The sequence below is a fragment of the Callorhinus ursinus genome, unplaced genomic scaffold (genome assembly GCF_003265705.2).
Source record: "Callorhinus ursinus isolate GAN/ISIS: 27379988/994484 unplaced genomic scaffold, GSC_fseal_2.0 scaffold13, whole genome shotgun sequence".
Taxonomy (NCBI): Eukaryota; Metazoa; Chordata; class Mammalia; order Carnivora; family Otariidae; genus Callorhinus; species Callorhinus ursinus.
In genome coordinates this window covers 11,203,059-11,222,407 of record NW_027397075.1, presented here as the reverse complement: position 1 = coordinate 11,222,407, position 19,349 = coordinate 11,203,059, and the positions used below count along the sequence as shown (strand labels likewise).

General features: G+C 42.3%; 1 protein-coding gene across 3 annotated transcripts in view; it reads left to right on the top strand.

Annotated features, from left to right (window-relative positions):
• Window positions 1–19,349, top strand: part of RBFOX1 (RNA binding fox-1 homolog 1) — a 2,099,893-nt gene that overhangs the window by 513,751 nt on the left and 1,566,793 nt on the right. For all 3 annotated transcript variants that reach the window (XM_073899542.1, XM_073899544.1, XM_073899543.1), the window contains exon 4: window positions 2,752–2,784. In XM_073899542.1, coding sequence (XP_073755643.1) covers window positions 2,752–2,784 — 33 coding nt within the window. The remainder of the gene's footprint in view (window positions 1–2,751; window positions 2,785–19,349) is intronic.

Sequence of the window (19,349 nt, the reverse complement as noted above, 5' to 3'; positions counted from 1 at the left end):
TGTATCATAATTGGTTTGGCTTAGAAGATCATAAATTAGGAATCCAACAGCCACATCCAGACTACATATGTATTTTGTTTGGCCAGAACCATGTCAAGCTGTTCTAAAAAATTAAATGCAATAGCTTTAGGTAGAGTAGGCAATCTCTAATTTCCACACAGGCCCCTCTACTCCCTATTATCTTACAGGCTGCCCGCTTTATACATTTTCATTACTTCCCTGGCCCCTGTGGGCATTTGTGTGTTCAAACTCAGTATTTCAGCCATTCTTTTATTTGTGGATGTTTAAAATTTTTTAGAAATGTATTGTTATCACAAACAATGCTGCACTGAATTGCTATATCTATGCCTCTCCCTGTGTGTATATTTATCTAAGGTAGAAGTAAGAATTGGGTTTACACAAAGTTAGTGAGGAGACACCAAAGTTAGAAGTTAGGAGAAAGACACAGAGTTAAGAGATGCACACTAAAATTATGAAGTGGAGAAAATCCAAGTCAGGTGAGAACTGTGTTGCCCTTGCGTTCTGTGAAGCTGGGACAGGCATACTGCTTAAGACCTGTAGCTGCTGAATATCGTGCTACCCTTCCATTTTCCCATTGGTTTTCAGCAGGGAGATGTGTGTGTACCTGTACTTGTAACACACACACACACACACACACGTGAGCTTGTGTAGCCAGGGCATTGGTGGTGAATTGCTTGGGAATCAGATGTTCTCCCAGCCCCGGCTCTAATAGGGCTCCAGAGCAGAGAGCAAGATTAGGGAGGTATGATATTCATCATACCTTGGAGCGTTTCTCCAGACCTGGCCCCTGGTTTCATGGTTTAGCAAGCCTCAGGCCATGGCTAATGGACTATCTTGGCTGAGGTCGATTTGAAGGTTGGCCTCCTGTTTAGGAGGCTAATGATGCACGAAGCTGCCAGTGGGCAGCAAGCTGTGTCTGAGCTACTTCTGGGGCTATTGCTTAGGTGAGGGCTGGTCTGATACCTTGAGGTGAGTGTGGGAGAGGTGCTTCTGGGAGCTGGGCCAGTGTGAGCTACAGGGCCTGGTCAGCTAATTCAGGAAGACATGGGTTCCTAAGCACTTTCTTGGCGTCACAACTGTGAGCTGGTATTGATCCGTATCATAGTCGGTGTGGGCTGCTGTAACAAAATACCATACCCTGGGTAGATTAAACAACAGAACTTTATTTGTCACAGTTCTGGAGACCAGAAGTCCAAGGTCAAGGTGCCAACAGAGTTCGTGTCTGGTGAAGCTTGTCTCCTTGGGTTACAGATGGCCTCCTTTGTGTTCTGTCCTCATTTAGCCTTTCCTTGGTGCATACAGGTGGAGAGAGGAAGCAAAGGGAAACTAGCTGTGTGATATCTCTTCTGATAAAGGCCCTAACCCCATCATGTGTAGACCACCTTCATTACCTCATCTAAACTGAATTACCTGCCAAAGGCCCCATCCCCAAATATCATCACATGGGGGTTAGAGCTCCATGAATTTTAAGGTGATACAGTGCAGACCATAGCAGTCTGGTAGGAAAATATGACTTAGTTTGACCAAGTCAACCTTGGATACAGATAGAAAGTTGCAAGACAGAAAGTTATCAGAAAAAAAATCTTATCTGCTCCTATGTGTATTCTGAGGCTATCTGAACAATGGTGAGTGGTGTCTAAATCAAATCCTTTTTTTTTTTTTTTTTTTGGTTACATAAATTAACCCATTTATTATAGGCTAGCAACATTTCAAATGGTGGGGCTTCTGCTGATCTTTCAACTGCTTCAGTCCTCTGATGGTGGACTTTATCGTGACGGCAGAAGTGGTGTTGTAGGTCCCGGTACCACCAGCTACGGTTTTCATGTAGGAACTACAGTGCCAGATACCCACAGCTCATCTTTTTGTCTTGGTTTTGCCACAGAAAGAACAAATGTAACTTGGCGTGCTGGCTTATTTCAATCTTCTTTAACATTTTCCTGAGGGAGGCTCCATAATGGGTCCTGTATTTACCGACGATTCCTTCTTGGTATGTTTAGCCATGTTGCTGCAAACTAGGTTTGAGCCCAGAGAGAGAAAATGGGCTGTGGGTAGGAGCCGTAAAGTCTATATGATGTTATCTTGGGTTTTAATTTAATTTCCCTCCTTAATAATGTTCTGGGCTTGGAAGAATTAACTTTTCTAAACCCCATGTTCTCCTCTATGAAATGGGAATAATAAAAGTTGTTCTGGGGAGTAAATGAGACAGTAAGTGTAAAGTTGGCACAATGCCTAGCACAATGCTTTATTTCACAATATTTTGAGGCATTTTGAAAACAGAAAGCTACAGTTGCTATAGTTTGCAGTTTTACCTTCCCCTAACACTGACTTGAAACTTTAAGGGAAGAAAAAACCCTCAAAAATGTCTTCAATGCCTTTGCTTTTTCAGTGTTCGTTTAATCATTATCAATGCACGGGCATTGCACACAGCCCTCCCCCCCTTTTTTTTTTCCTGGCAAGATGGTTATAATGTGTTGATAATATTAATTATCTTCTTCACCTTATACACAGGACTGGAAAAAACAAATCTTATTGCTGTACTTGGTAGAAGAAAAAGTACCTTTGGGGTGTGTGTGTGTGTGTGTGTGTACCCATCTATGTGTGTGCGTGTTGCACTCATTGTCCCCTTGGGTCATAACAAATTATTGATGCCAGTTCCTTTAAAAAGACAATTAATCCAATTACCTTCTTGTTGAATCAATACTAATGTCTTTTTTTTTCTTTAACTTTCAGGTTTTGACAAGCCTGGCTGCCAGCAAAGCTGAGGTAGGAAATGTGGTTTTTCTGTCTCTTTGGAGGACATTTTGACATGGTTTCCTTCTAAGGTGATACAGTGAAATGGGTATCCCAGCTGTGATCTGCTCTGTGCAGTCTCCTGGTGGTTTGGATAGGGCATTGTCAGTTGGCTGGTTTCTCTGGTGCTGTTTGGGGCTGACCAGGTAGGTGTATACTGGGTAGTCTGGTAAAGATGGTTGGTGGTTTCAAAGCCAGATGTCCTGTTTGCTTCTGTCTTGGTGACTTGAGTGTCTGTCTGTATACACACATTATGATTCCAACTTCACTAAGATAAGCCCTTGCTTTGGCAGTGAGACCTCCATCCATCTCTATGCCCTTCTTCTATCTCCTCCCTCCTCTTCCTTGCCCTCCTTGTCCTCTGGGGCATGAAGGGAACTGTGGCTGAGGCTGGTAAAGGATAAGAAAGACACTGGTCAGAGGTCATTAGCAAGGTGACCATCCTTGGGAATTGTATGTAATGTTCCTTCATGAATATCTCCAAAATACATCCAGTGCCATGGGGCAGTTGCACGCCCAATCCCAAGTTACTATGTGGGTAGAACAAGGAGCATGGACCCTGGCCTCAAGAGACTGGGTTCTGTATGGCATTGTGCATCACTGTAACTGCTGAGACTCACTCTCCTCATGTGCCCAGTGAGGATAATTGCACCTCCTTTGGATCTAGCACGTGGGTGTGGAGGCAGATTCTGGCAGGGATCTACAAAATACAAGGGGACACCATTGTCAAAGGGTGGAAACTCCAGTTGAATGTCTGTATCCTTGGATATGATAGCTTGGTGTGCAGGAACTGTGATGCATTAATGGTGTAAATGTTACTTTGGATGCCTAGTGAGGCAGATATTTGGGAAGCAGGTCTAAGGGAAGGGGAATGGAGTGGGTAGCAGAAAGATGGGGTAGAGGTAAGAGGCGACTAGTATCACCTGCTTCCTATGACCTTGTGACCAGTGACTTGAGCCAGTCATTTATCTCCCCAAACTTAGTTTCCTCATTCTCAGGATGAGAATGACAATACACATCACATGAGGTTGTTGGGAGCATTAAAATGGCAGTGACAGTGTTTACTTTTCTAGTCTGCTGTAACTAGAATACTAGTTTTCATGTATTCAGCATGAATATACCATTTACTATGTAAGGCTTTACATGTATAATCTTATAAAATCCTTACAGAAATGTTGTGATGTACACATTATTATAATCCTCATTTTCAGAAGAGTAAACTGAGCCTCAGACTCAGTAACTTTCCCAGAGCCATTCAACTAGTGAATGATAGAGTCAGGATTCAAGGTGGGGTACAAAGTATTGTTGGCTCTCAACTGCCATGTCGTGTGTCTTCGTTCAGTCTGCTGTAACAAGATCACGTAGACTGGGTGGTTTAAACAGCAGAAACTTATTTCTCACAGTGAGGAAGGTTGGGAAGTCCAAGGTCAAGGCTCTGGCAGATCTGATGTCTCTTGAGGACTCTAATCCTGGTTTGCAAGATGGCCATCTTCTTCTTGTATCTTTGTGTGGTAAGAGAGCAGAGAGAGGAAGCAAGCTCTTCAGTCTTTCCTTAAAAGGGCACAAATCCCATTCATAAGGGCTTCACCCTCATGATCTAATCACTCACAAAAGCCCCACCTCCTAATACAATTACATTGGGGGTTAGGATTTTAACCTATGAATTTTGGGAGGACACACACGTAAAAGTCCACAACACCACATAAAAACTTGATGCATAGTGGGTGTTCAGTAAATGTTAGCACTGCCAATCCTTAAGAGCCAGTCCTGCTTTCTAAATCATACCTGAATGTATCTCAGGCCTCTAAGGTCAGCACCACGGACAGTTGCCTGTTTCCTGCGATCTTCCATCTTTTTGCTTTTCCCCTAGATAGTCTCACATTTGTGTCACATTTGGCAATTTAAAACAAACAACAATAAAAACACCTTTACATATGTTGCCCCTTTTCAGTTTCACAGAAATCACATATGGGAGGATATTGTTACTGCCATTTTCAGATTTAAAAATGGAGTTTTAGAGAATTGGAATACTGTAAATATTGGTGAAATGTTTAATGATCTAGTAATTCCACTCCTTGTGTGCCCAAGAGAATTGAGGGCTTATGCACACCAAAAAAAATGTACACAGGATTTTTCATAGAAACTTTATCATAGCCAAACCAAATGTCCACAAATGGGATTACAGATAAATAAATTGTGGTATATCTATGCAATGAATACAAGATAGCAATCAAAAAGAATCATGTATAGGTACATGAAATGGCCTGTATGAATCTCAGAAACATAATGTTGAGTGAAAAAAAGTCAGAATAGAAGAATGCACTCTGATTTTATTAGCATGCATTCAAAACCAGCACTCATCTCTGGTGATTAAAGAAACAGTAGTGATTACCTCTGGGAGGTGCTGACTGGGTGGGGGCACAAGAGAACTTACTGGAGATGGAAATACTCAACACCATCACCCGGATATGATCACACAGGTAACCAGCACATGTAACATTTATGGAGTGCCATACTGAAGACGTATGTACTTCATAGTACACAATTTGTATATCAACAGGAGGACAGGGAGGTGGAGGGGGGAAGAAAAAGAAAGAAAATGGAAACATTAAAAATATAAAACAAGATAATGGAAAAAAAAAAGGATGATCAGGTGGGGGAAGTGGGATGAAAGTATAAGAATGCTCAGCAAATAGACAAAACTATAGATCAAAAATAGCCTAAATTCACTCACTCATTCATTCCTTCCTTCCTTCATTTTTACTCTGGACTTGTATTTCCAGATGGAACAGGTTTAAAACAACAACAAAACAAAAACTTTTTCTTTCTCCTAACCATTGTTTCTGAGGCTAAATTGTAATTGCTGCAACCAGATCATATTTTTTGCACTACTGCAGGGAGGTAACCTTTTATTAATTGAATTTCTAATGGCAATTCATCAAAGCAAGCGATCACCGTTATTTAATGCATGATCCATATTCATTGCATGTTCTGTTAGGTAAATAATAGTGGCTCTGGGAAAGTGCTTCTGTGAGGTCCTTTTCCTTCTCAAATGGCTTTCTTTTTTCCTAAGTACAGACAAAACGGTTGTAATTTCAGAAGAACAAACCCCACCTGTGGAGGAGTCATTGGTTACAGGCAGGACAAGAAGAATTACAAACCCACAGAATCAGTGAGAATGAATGGCTTTGCCAGTTCCCTTTCTCTCTACAGATTGACAGTGAATATGTGAATAACGTTTGCTAAATCTGGACTTTGAAAACATGACAGCAAGCTGTTTGTGCCAATAATTTTTCATGGCATATGCCACCCCTCCCCACACCACACACAGTTTTAATAAGATGGCACATGGACTATTGAGAAACGTTAAAACCCTGCAGAGGAAAGAGCTTTATCTTGTGACCAAATTCTGCCCAGCAATGTTTATGACAGCTGAAGAATTTATCTTAAATTCCCTCTGCTAGCTGCAAAGCACATGGCCCTTTGTCTCTGAGCAGCCTGTAAGAACCAAACTAAGATGTCACATACATAATATAACAGATAAATGGCCCAATTTCCATGTCCACATGATGAATGGAATGCAAGTTCAGCACACACATATTTGCACATTAATTGGCCCTGCATGGTTCCATTTTGTTCCTAAGTTGCTACTGTATGTCTTGTGGACTCCTTCCCCTTCAGAATCATTAAGCTTGTTTTATCGCACAAATGCATACACATTTCCCCCCCTATTTATCGTCACGCAGCTTGCCCTGCTGAGAGAGAACCAAGTAACCTAGGCATAGCCATTGGATTGCAAATGCCTACATCTGAGTTCTCTCCACCACCAACTGCACATTAACACAAAGATCTGAGACCCAGCCCCACAGTTGGTTATGCTGACAGCCAAACAAAGGAGGTTGCAGGCGAGGATGTTTGAAAAAAATCATTTCTTTTCAGTTAGCAGTTGGTTTCTTGCCTCACCTTAATGATTTCCTGTTGATAGTTTAATGGCAATATAAACCCAGTGGAGGGCCTCAATTTTGATAAATTGGCCTGCTCCTATTTCATGGCAAAGGAATCAGACTGAGATTGATTGATATTATAGTTTTGCCATCCCAAATAATTGCAATGGCAAACAGTGCAGGTGGTAAAGCCCAGGGGCCTTCAGGAAATGTAGGTAGAATCTCCCTCCCACTAATCCCTTTTTCCTTCCAGAAGGAAACTTTATTCTGGGCCAATGAATCATTTATTTTCCCTGTCTCAACCTTGAGTCTCAGGTCTTCAGAGCCCTCTAAGCACTCTGACCCAGACGGAGAGAAACCAGTGCTTTTGGAAAGGGACTGAGTTTCTTTGGCTGGGGACAAAAGACAGGTCCTGGCCATTTCAGGTCACCTGAGAAGCCAGAATATTTTATAAGGAAAAGTTGAGCTATTGCATGAGGAGGGTTACAGTGGAAAGAACATGAGCTTTGGAGTCTAATAGATGGCATATGAATCATGAGTCCACAAGTGATAAAGTGATATGCCTGTGGGGGAAGTCACTTACCTGCTAAATAAGTCTCTCATTTGTAAACTGGGGATAATGAAACCACCCCAAATGTTGGTTTGAACTTTAGAATTTAATAATATATGTGCAATGCCCAAGATAGTACCTGGCAGAAAATAGATGTTCAGCAATTATTATTTTGTTTCCTCATACATCCCCTGTCTTTTATGTATTGTGTAAAGCATGGCAGTATGTACATAGGCTCATTAGAAATTTATTTTGAGACCTGTAGCTTTGAAAACTTGCTGTAAAGATTTTGCACCATGGCTGACCCAGATCCTAGCCAGGCTGGAATTTACTTACATGGCTTAATTCACATTGGAGTTAATGGTCCCCTTTTCGCTACCAAGGACGAGATCCACTTGAAGATTAGCAACACTTTCCAACACTTTCAAACTCTTTGCCTTGTCTGATTTTGCCCAGTCACACTTTGATAGTCTTCCCTGTCCTTGAAACCAACTTAAAAGAATAGTTTAAAAAGTGCCTGGCCTTAATCCAAGAGCCCAGAATTCTCAGTTAGAGATATGGCTGGTATGTTTTTAATTTGATGTCAATTTAAGTGACAGCTATTATATCCTAGGCACTGCTCTAAGTCCTGGGAAACATAGAGAACTTTGATGTGAAATCAGATCTGCAAAGAACATATGGTCCAGTGTGGGGTTGGGGGGTTGTATCATAAATGCTATGGTATCCATTGTTTTATGAGCACCAGGGTATTCATAAGAGTGAAGCTCTCTCCATAAGCTGTAGTCCATATTTGGGAAGTTTTGAATTTGAGTTCAAATGTAAGTGAACCTAGATAGGAGTGGCGTACCTATGGAGGCTTCCCAGGGGAGTGATATAAAGACTGGAGCCTTGAAAAGTAAGTTAGGTCATCATCCAGTAAAAAAAAAAAAAAAAGGAGAACATGAGCAAAAGTACAGATGGGAAAGAGTTTACATGTTCAAGGAATAAGCATTAAAAGGGGATATGGGGGCAGTAAAGGAGAGTGGAAGTGATTGTAGTGAACACAGAGAAACCAAGGCTAAGTATCCCTATGAAAGGCAAAGAGGAAGAGGTTAAAAGAAAGAGACAAGGGTAGTGAATGATTCACTGGAGTCAAGGAGAATGAGCACTGGCTTGATGACACTGGACTTGGCAAGTATACAATCATCAATGTTCTCAACAGCAGCCTTCCCAAGGTAGGTGGTGGAAGCAGAAGTTAGATTTGGTGGCTTATGGAGTAAATGGAAAGAGAAGACCCATAAGCACAGTATAGCCCAGCCTGTTAAGGGCCAAATGGTTGAGCCCATCGAATGATGGTCTCTGACTTGTAGGAATTTTGAAGATGACAGAGGTTTGGGTATGTTGTAGGCCTGGAGGACAGGCCTCAGAGGGTACGAGGATAGAATCAGAGCACAGGTGGGGTTTACTCACTGAAGGTGACCAGAGTATCCCTGAGGGTATGTGCTTGGCTCACCATTGTGTCACCAGGGCTCAGCACCTGTATTAGAGAACAGTGGCATTAATTGGACTGAGAAAGGGCATTTTTCCTCCGTGACATTGAGAAACCAAGGATGAGAGTAAGTGTGGATAAATTTGAAGGAGAAGGAAGAGAAATTGAAAGAGGTTATGCCTGGCAGCTTTCATTTTCTTAGGGAATAGCAGAGGGAAATTTACGTGCTGAGAATAGGGGAGCGGAGGTAGAATTGGGGGTTAAAGAGGAAAATAAGCAGAAGGAGGGAACGCACTGGTGAGAGGCTGATTGCTCAGGGAGACGCGTCTAGCAAACCAACATGTGTAAGCGCCAGACCAGGAAGATGAGCCGGAGCCTGCCAGCAGCAGTACTGAACACTGTGGCTTCATTCACCATGTGTGTCCCGGGTGCCACACACTGTGCTATCTTGATGACAATCTTTAAAATGTGTGTTACTGTCCACATTCTACAGAGAACACTGACACCCTGAGTGGGTGGTGTAGGCTCACCAAACTTATCTGAGAATTAAATACCATGGCCAGTGTTTGAATCAGTCTGTCTGACTACAACTCTGGGGCTCCTTCCACTGTGAACATTACCACTGTGAGGATGGGGTGTGGAGTTCAAACCCCAGCTCCATTATTTCTTATCTCTTGGCCCTGCTAGCGGCGAAACTCAGCAAAATTACTTAACCTTTGGTGTCTCATTTGTCTCCTCCATAGAATGAAGATAATTAAAGAATGAACCTTATAGCTTTTTTGTGAAGGTGAAAAGGCATGATATAAGGCATGGAAGGCAATTAGCATATTATTTAGTGCATAAATAGCTCATAATATATGTCAGTCATTATAGTTGTTTTTATTAGTATTGTTGGGAATTCATTCTAAGCCACAATAGGAAATAGCAGAGAAGCCAGCTAGAACCAGTTTGTAACCTCCAAACCAACTAGAAGCATCAGTCCCAAAGCCTTCCAAAAACACCTTACTTACTCCATGGACATTAACTAATGGTCCCTGAAAAAGGTGAGCAATTAAAAAATTTCTCTTTTCATTGCTTCTATCAGAGAAGAAAATGGGTTTCTGTGAGTTTTTGAGCATGAGTTAGAAGGATCTCAGCATTTATATTTTGCAATGGGGGTAATGAGAAAAGTAACCAAAGGGGGAAAAAAAAGGTACCTTTTAGTTAACATCTGACTATATGCTAGGCATTCTACAAGTCATTTTATGTACCTTCTCTTGTTAACCCCTATAAGAGCCCTATGAAGTAAGTACGATTATTTTTCCTATTTTATAGATGAGCAAACTGAGGCTCAAGGTGGTTAATTAAATGAGTAACAGAGGTAGCAGGAGGGGAATCAGGAATAACATCCATGACTGTTAGACTCCAAAGTCAGCTGAGGTGATGAGGAAGGGAAGTCAGGAGGCACCTCCATCTCTCAGGGGCTAGGCCTGGGCCTTTCAACCCTTGAGAGAAAAATCTGGTCTCTCCTCTTCTGAATTTTCTCTTCCTCTAAGCTTCCCCAGCCGCAGCTCAACCAATCTAGTTGACTCTGTTTTAAGATTTTGTGAGTGCTCTGTGATCATAAAACCCATTCCCACACCATGAATTATTTCCTACAGTTTTGACACCATTTATTTCCATAGCATTATACATTCCAGCCTTCTGACTATTTAAGATCAAAAGATGTGCTCTGGGCTCACATTTCACTCTCCCTCTCAAACGCGATTCACCAAATTGGAGTGAACAGTGGAGGCTCCAGCCTGTCATAGTCTGTAATGTTGCATAATTCCAGGGCTCAGCATGTTTTATCAATGGTGAAGGAGAAATGGACTCACACACGGTGGGAGGGCTTCTGTGGGGGAATAGGGAGAAAGCTTGGAAATGGCAGCTGAAGGGCAGCGTTGGGATGTTCAGAAGCACTCCAGGGGGAGGAGAGTTCAACTGGTTGAACTTGATTGAAACCAAGGCCAAGGGCAAAAGTTAGTGAAGGGTCAGTGGAGAAGGAGGAGGTCCAACTAGGCAACTGTGGGATTCTCCCCTGAGTAAATCAGGGAAATAATCCTTCTAGCAAGGGACAAGGAGGAAGGGCTGTGGTTGTATCCACATGGGACTCGTGTCTGGAACTGAGCAGACTACATATGCATTAGCAAATGGAGTTCTTTGGGATCTATGCACTGATTTAACAAGCTTAAAGAGCATCTACTATTTTGTAGCTATTCCTTTAGACCCTGTCACTTAGAATGAATCAGGCATATTCCTGCTTTCAAGGAGCCTATAATCTAGTAAAATACATGGATGGGTGAAGAGATGTTTTTTGCAAAGTTCTAAAGTAGAGCAGGGCTCAAGGGAGAGAGTGAACACCTAAAGGGGATGATCAAGTCTCCTGGGAATCTCGAGAGACTTCCAGAGGACTTGAGGCTTCCTTTTCCACTCACCCGTGTGCCCTAGCTCTAAGATCAGTAAGACGTCTTGAAAACCATATACCTGGATACCACACTCCATGGCATATTTCAATAATTAGGAACAAATCTGACAAGCAACAAAGAGACTGCTTTGGGTTGACTATGTATGTGAATCAGGGATGAGAAAGGAGAAGAGAATTGGAAAATCAGTTGGACATGTGGATTGGCATGTAATAATGGGGTGTTGAAAGTGACTCCTCATGGTGATGGTGGTGGTGGTGGTGGTCATGAGAGTAACCAACATGTGTTGAGTGCCCACAGTATGTTGGGTATAGTGCTAAGCATTTTACATGGATTACCTTGTTTGTTCCTTCCAAGAAACTTGGGCAGATGAATATTAATATAACCTTCATTTAATGGGTGAGAAAACCAAGGCTCAGAAGAGTTGATGGGATCCATCCAAGGCCCTTTAGCTAGTAGGCAGAATTAGTATTTACTTCTAAGCAATTTGCCTTCTGAACCAGCAGCCCAGCTAAGATGGGGGAAGCAGGCTTGAAAAGCCCCTTGGGTTAAAGTCTGCATTGCTCAGCACAAACCTCTTAGGACAAATGATGCTCCCACACTTTGGAGAAACTTCGTGACTGTGCCTGATTCTCAGCACTAATGTAGCTTGACTTGGGGCTGATATCCCACTTATCTCACCAGATGACAATGGGGGGGGGAGAGTTATTGCTATTCTGGCTTCCTCTATTGAGCTATGAATAAATGATGATAGCTGTGAAATAGTGTGGTATTTAGATCGTTTCTGGTAAATTAAAAAAAAATAAAAATTGAATAAAGTGGTAATCCATGCAGCCATTTAAATAAGAGGAGTGGAACAAAATTAGTAAACTCTTTTAGTGTCTTTCTGGCCTTGTCATTCTAATGTAATTAGTTTGCAAAAATACTAATTAATACTCAAACAGCTGACATGTTTTACATGTTGATTTGAAATGTGTTAATTATGTTTTATACTTTGCTCTATTACTGTCCTCAGCCGCAGCATAGGTGGGAAGTCTGGTCCTATGGCCCCCTCCTCCTTATAGGCTGGCAATCATGTAGATATTGAGAGCCCTTTGCAATGCTCAGAGCTACTCTTACCTTTGTAGAGAAGGAGAGAGAATATTGTCTAGAAATAGAACATTAGTGTTTTCAACTAATGTGGTTGCTGACTGCAAACACAGTATCTCAAGAAGGTTTCTTGAGTTCCAGTAAGCAGATGCTGTGCTGGATCAGGAGGGTTTTCTGACAGTAAGTTGAAGCTGGAAAGAGTGACTGCTGAGCATCTTTCCTTGGATTGCATTCAGTCTTCAGGCTAGATTCTGCTCAGATCTTGCAAATGGATTGCATACTCCAGTCTTAGAAGAAGGTGGATTCTAGGTGTGTCTCATGGCAGATCTAGCCATTGCCATGATTAGGGAATGTCGTCCATTGCTCTGTGGTTTTCTTAGTTAAATATCAGTCAGGAGAGGTTAGGCTAGGCTGAAGTAACAAGTGAAGTGGGTAAGTTTCAATGACTTACCCAACAGAGGTTTCATTTTAACCCATGCTGCACATGCAATGAGCGTTGGGTGACTTTCCATGGAGTGATCATACAGTACAAGCTGCTTCTACTTATGGCTGCTTCGTGTCAACACACACATTGGCCATCAATATGGCAGGGAGCAAAAGAGACACAGAGTCTCTCTTGTGTTTTTCGTTGTCTCAGCACAGAAATTACATACATCACTTCCACCCACGGTCTACCAGCTAAAACTCATTCCATGGCACCCACTGCAAGGGGCCTGGGAAATGTGAGGAGCACGTACATATTCTGTGAGAATTAAATACCTGCCACAATGTGATAATGATGATAATCATCTCTCTTGTCATCCCGACTATTGTGCTTCACCAGGCCCTACACTGTGGCTACCTGCCAGGCACCTGTTTTGTGTTTTGTAGTTTCTCTCAATTCACTTTCCTTCTTTCCATCGTCAAGAAGAAGGGGAGGCTCAGAGGGGTGAAACTTACACATTTACAGTCACATAGTCAGTAAGGGTCCGGCCGGATTCAACTCACAATCTGACAGCATGTCAGATGGTCCAATGGTCTCTGGCCCCCAAAGTTTTTGGCAATTGTCCCTTTGTAGCATTCTAGGAGGAGGAACTGGGAGCAGCACTCAGGATACCTGTGAGGAATCAGGATGAGGGTCTGTTAAGGTCCTAAGGCATGAGATGATTGCTGGCCCAAGTTTGTGCAGAACCTATTACTTTCAGCCTATAGATTCACATTCCTTATCACATTTGACTCTCATAATAATCCTATGGAGCATTTGCGAAGAATGTGATTAGCTCCTGTTTATAGACACAGTGACAGAGGGCCCAGGAGGACACTTGCCAGAAGACACCTGGGTAAACAGGTCTCTGGAGTCCTGAACTTGCCTCTGTGTGTATAGGACTGAGGGTCCTCAAGACCCTAGACCAGAGACCTGTTCTGTTTTGGCATTTGGGGAGAACTGTGGGCCTCTTTGCAGATTAAAGTCTTAAAATACTTAATATAAAATACTTAAGATCACAAAGGAAAGCATTTATTTTGAAATGCATTTACTAAAATAATGGGATCTAGTAAAATTGTTGTTTTCTTTATAACACATTAAATAACAAGCAAGCCTAGTAATTACTATAATTTGGAAATAGCAATAAGCATTATGATGTTTTGAGATATCTGTGACTATTATAATGTAAAGTGACTAAAAAAATCTGTTTTTTCTCTTGGCGACAAAGTCACAGGTACTGGTATTACTACTGTGATGTGTTGCTTGCATTCAAAATTAAAGGGAATGCTAGATTACAGTGGGATGCTGGTGGAAATTTAGTTTTATTTTTCCGATCCAAGTTCATAGTCCCACTGGGGTCCATCTAAGGGGATCCCCCTTAGAGGTCTTAGAAGCTTAAGAACCTTGTTCATCCTTGGCTCTGGAATAGGATGGCCCAAAGCCATATTATGGAAAAGGTAAAGTTTGTGGTACATCCATCCACTTACTCTCTCCCACCTTTGTCATTGTCATCCATGCCCGGTGCCTGGTCTTGATCCCTCAGATCCTTCTTTCCCTCCAGAGCACATGTGGCATTTAATAGGACTGGAGTTTATTAAAGGCTCATATTCTTTTCGATACTAGGCACTATGGTAAGATTCCATGCCTATTATTTTACTAATTCAGGTATTCTATTGTTACACCTATTTTACAGAAAGTAATAATGATGGTTAACATTTATGAATACTACTATGCACCAGGCAGTCTTCTTAGCACACTTTATATACCAAAATAACAACAATTACTATAATAGCAGTTGTAGCAGCTTAGACTTACATAGCACTCCCTAGATTCTAGGCTTATTTTGTTCTAAGTATTTTATACATTTAACTTAAATTATTCCCCACCACATTCCTCTCAGGTGAGTGTTAGTTGTTCCCATTTTACAGAATGGCAACTGGAGGCATAGAGATTTTAAAACTTGCCCAAAGTCACATAACTACGAGGTGAAGCCTTGAATCCAGACGTTCCAATTTCAGAGTCTGTGAGGTTAGCTAACAAGTTCCACTGTCTTGCTTTTAACTTCATTAAATGCTCCTCAGAACAATTCTAGAGGTGAATGTTATGTTTGCCCCATTTCATAGATAAGGCAGTTGAGGCATAGAGAAGTTAAGAAACTTACCTCAGCGTCAGTTTCGGTCAGCTTGAAGATAGAGCAAGAGAGATGGCAAGTGACTGTCCAGGGAACCTTTATGGGCTATGCTTAGAAAAGTCATACATTACTTCTGCCCACCTTCCATTGGTCAGAACTCAGTCACATGGTCCCACTGAACTGCAAAGGAGGCTGGCAAATGTAGTCTAACTGTGAACCTACGGGGCAGGGTGGGGTGGGGGACAGGTGGAGAAATGGGTTTTGGTGAATATGGAGCTGTCTCTACCATAGGCACTAAGCAGAGCTCTGTAAACTCGTACCTCATGGGGAGAATCCATCCATACCAGAAGCAGGATTGGGGTGATGCATCTGGGGACCCTAACCCATGCCTGATCCACAGTCCCTTGTGGTGGCTGGCCTCAAACTTTAGCTTGCCTTCTCTGGGGCACCAAGTGCCAGTACTGTTCTTAAGGGTGGCTTGTAGGCTGAATTTGACACGAATGCATTACTGCAAATTAGAGAACGTGAAAAATCTCATGCTGTGGGGATTTGGTCTCTGGGTCTATTTTTAAAAGCCATGAAGTGTCTGCAAATGAAGTATTGTCAAATAGAAAACAGATTAAAATGTATAATAGTTTATTCCTATACATTTAAATGAATATTTAAAATGTTGTTTTTTTTTATTAAGGAAAATGGTTGTTGGCTCCCCCCCTCCGCCTTTAGTTTGGTTTGTATTTTTAATTTGAATGAGTCAGCCCCTGCCTAAGTATCTTCTGCTCACAGCCTCCCCATGTGGCCAGTTTACCGTCACATGATTAGGCCCCCAGGGTGGGTGAGAGAAATGGATGCTTCAGTCCTGTATCATTTGGTACCATGCACCATATTCTCTCTATCCTCAGATATCTTGGGTTATAAATCATAGCCTCACTTTAAAATGTGCTTTTCTTTGGAGGGAAGAGAAAAGACAGGGACAGAAACAACACAACACTGATTTAAAAACACTCTGATATTAAATGTTTACAAAATTATATGCATATTAAAATTGCAAAAATCTCCCCATACCCTAAAAGAGAATGCAAACCAATAAAACAAAACAAAAACACAGTTCTGTCCCTGATGATTCTTTTCTTCAAACTCTCCAAGTATGAAACAAAGCTACTTGATGACTACCCTTCTGTTAGCATTCCCTCTTATTGCATAGGTAGACAGACTGCTTCAGAGGAACAGAGAGTCCCAGATGGGGGTAACAAGCACCCGTGGTTCCAGTGTGGGACTCTACTAATTGCGAGTGAGGGATTTGACCACACATGTCCCTCTGCTTCTGGAATCTGAAGCCTGTTTGTTTGAAGCTGAGAGCTTGCCGGGTAGCTCTGATAAGCATGGTATTTTTGGCTGTGTACCCTGTTCCTTTCTTGTTCTGAGTAGCAGACCAGTCACATAAAGGAACTGGGTGAGAAAGTCACTTTGATTAGTGACTTTCCTGTGGACGTATTTCTTTTCTTTCATATTTCACATTCTGAATATTTTATGAAAATGTTTCCCTTTCCAAGTGAGCTAATGCTGTGGTTTAAATACTACTACTGGAAGGTGGGACCCTATTTCTCCCTTGAGGGACAACACATAATCTTACTGATGGGAAGAAATGAGCATAGACATGAAAAGCCATTGCATTAAGCACTTGAACTCTGGGATCTGATTAACCTGGATGTGGTTTACAGTTCTCTTGTGGCTTGCTGCATAACCTAACATTTCAACTTCTCATCTTTAAGACAGGGACAATCCTTGTCACTACCTAATAACGTCGGGTGAGGATTAAATGAGATAAGGCAATTACAGCAGGGGGTACAGTGCCTGGCACATAGCAGTTGTCAGTAAGTAGTACCTCAATTTTACATTTAAGTAGCATCCCAGATGACCCCTGAGATTGCCTACAGATCACTTTCACCGCCTCCCACTCTGGCATTGAATACTATCCACTGGAAGCTTTCATTGTAACCTTGGGTGAGTGAGATGGATGATTGCAAGATGACAGTGGGTGTTTTTGAATTTGGCTTCCCAGACTAATTTGGACTTTTAGAGTTTTGCTTAGTGCCTGTGGTAGAGACAGCTCTAAGTGCACCAAAATCCATTCCTTATTCTCACAGCTGGACTATATTTGCCAGCTTCCCTTGCAGTTCAGTGGGACCATGTGACTGAGTTCTGACCAATGGAAGATGGGCAGAAGTGATGTCTAACTTCTCCAAGCATAGCCCATAAAAGTTCTCTGGACTGTCACCTGCCATCTCCCTTGTTCAACCTTTGAGCTGAATGAAGCCAACTCTGAGGCAAATTTCTTAGCCTCTCTGTGTCTCAGTTGCTTAATCTGTAGATTTGAGTACTAATGATCAGAGGAGCAAACAGTTATGAAAGACCTTGGTGGATGATGGGTGAGGTCTAGAAGGTGAGCTCTCTGAGGGGACTTTGGTACCGGGGAGGCAAAATATAGCATCATTATGGGGAGAAAGCCTGTCTCCCATTTCACCATGCTCTAGTGCTCCTGGAGTCCCCTTTGCCTCTCCCATAAATATCTGGTATTCTGTTGGGGGAGCTAAGTTCTTACTTGGGCCCAGAGGTGGGAGAACTTAGAACCACTGCCTTGACAGCCTGCATACAATGAAGCCCTATTTTGTAAGTCTTGTCACTGAGGCAAGCTGTTCTTTGGATCCTTTGTGGATGAGCATTTTTCAAATGGAGAAGCTTCCAGACCTCTTAAACTTTCCCACCTCTTCTAAGGCAGGGGTGGTTGTCACTGTTTACCAGGCTGATGCAAGTCTTCTGCCAGGTTCCTGTCTACCACCTTGGTGATCTGCCACCATAAAGAGATTTCATACGTCATTAAGAGAGATGTCATATGCATCAACATAATGCTATGTTCTTACCCAGAATGTCACATTAGATTCCTGGAGGCTTTTTTAAAACTTCCAATACAACCCTTAAATCATCCAATCTGTCATCTGATGCCCCAAAAGGAAGCTGCTAGTAAAATAGCAACTTGCAAAATTAAGAAAAGCATCACACACAATGTTAGCTAAAAATGTGAACTTTGCGACCTGTGCTTAGGGAATGGAGTCAGGGGTGAGCAGATAGGTACACACAGATGTCCTGCTTTTGCAGAAGCTCTTTTCTCTCCCCAAATTGACAGAGTGATTGGGATGTAACTAATGTCCCCCAAAGTCCTGGCTTGATTTGGGTTCTCTATATTCCCTTTCAGAATTTTCCCTGTGCTAATGTTTCCCAGAGAAATCTGTTTTGAAGCCAAAGTAAAGAAATAAATTATACTTACTCATGGAGTTTGGAGGCAGGAAGTGATTTTCTTACTTATGCAGTCATTGACAAACATTTACTGGGCATCTGCTTGGTACCAGATGCTCTGATGTGTCCTGGGTCTTCTGCTCTGAACCGTGATTCTGGCTCTCAAGTCAGTGGCTGGGGACGAGACTTAAACAGTCCTACAGTACCTGCTGGGAGCCCACCAGCAGAGGGAGTGACCCTACATTTCTGCTCCAACAATTCCCATGTGTGACTTTTTTCCTACACCAAGCAATTCTCTGACACCAACTGGGTGTCTTAAAATTCTGCTCAATTCTGACACTAGCTGCTACCTGGAGATCGCGCCAGAACCAGTTTAGGATTGGGTCCTGCAAGACTGCCCTCATTCGGATGCTAACCGCAAGTCCAAGTTGTCACCTGTGCTTCTGACCAACAGGCTATAGATCAGAGGTTCCAATGACACCTCCTTTGGGTTCGATTAATTTGCTGGAGTGGCTCAGAGAACTAAGGGAAATACTTTGCTTACTCAACGCAAGAACAGCCAGCTAGAAGATAGGCATAGAGGAAGGTATGTGGGAAGGAGGTGTGGAGTTTTTAAGCCCTCTCTGAGCTGACCACTCTCCCCATATCTCCATGAGTTCACCAATCCAGAGGCTCTCCAGACCTTGGGGATTTGTATGGAAGCTTCATTACATAGTCACGATTGACTGAATCATTAACAATTGGTGATTGAATTCAGTCTCCAGCCCCTCTCCTCCCAGGAGGTCTGGGGTAGGATTCCAAGTTCCAATCTTAAAATCACATGGTTGGCTCCACTAGCAACCAGCTTCTACCCTTAGATGACCTAGGGGCTTTCCAAAAACCGCCTTATTAACATAACAAAAGATACCTTGATTGCTCTCTACACTTAGAAATTTCCAAGCATTTTAGGAGCTCTGTGCCAGGAATGCAGACAAGACCAAATGTACATTTTTCTTACTATAAATCACAACATCACAGCCTGACTCAGCACCACTGGGTGCAATCAAGGGTGGTAGTTCAGCTTCCTGAGTCCCAGACCAGAGCTCCTGGGTTTGTGCCCCTAGTCTTCCACTTACTATCTCTGTTACCTTGGTTGAGTTAAATCTCTGCATCTGTCTT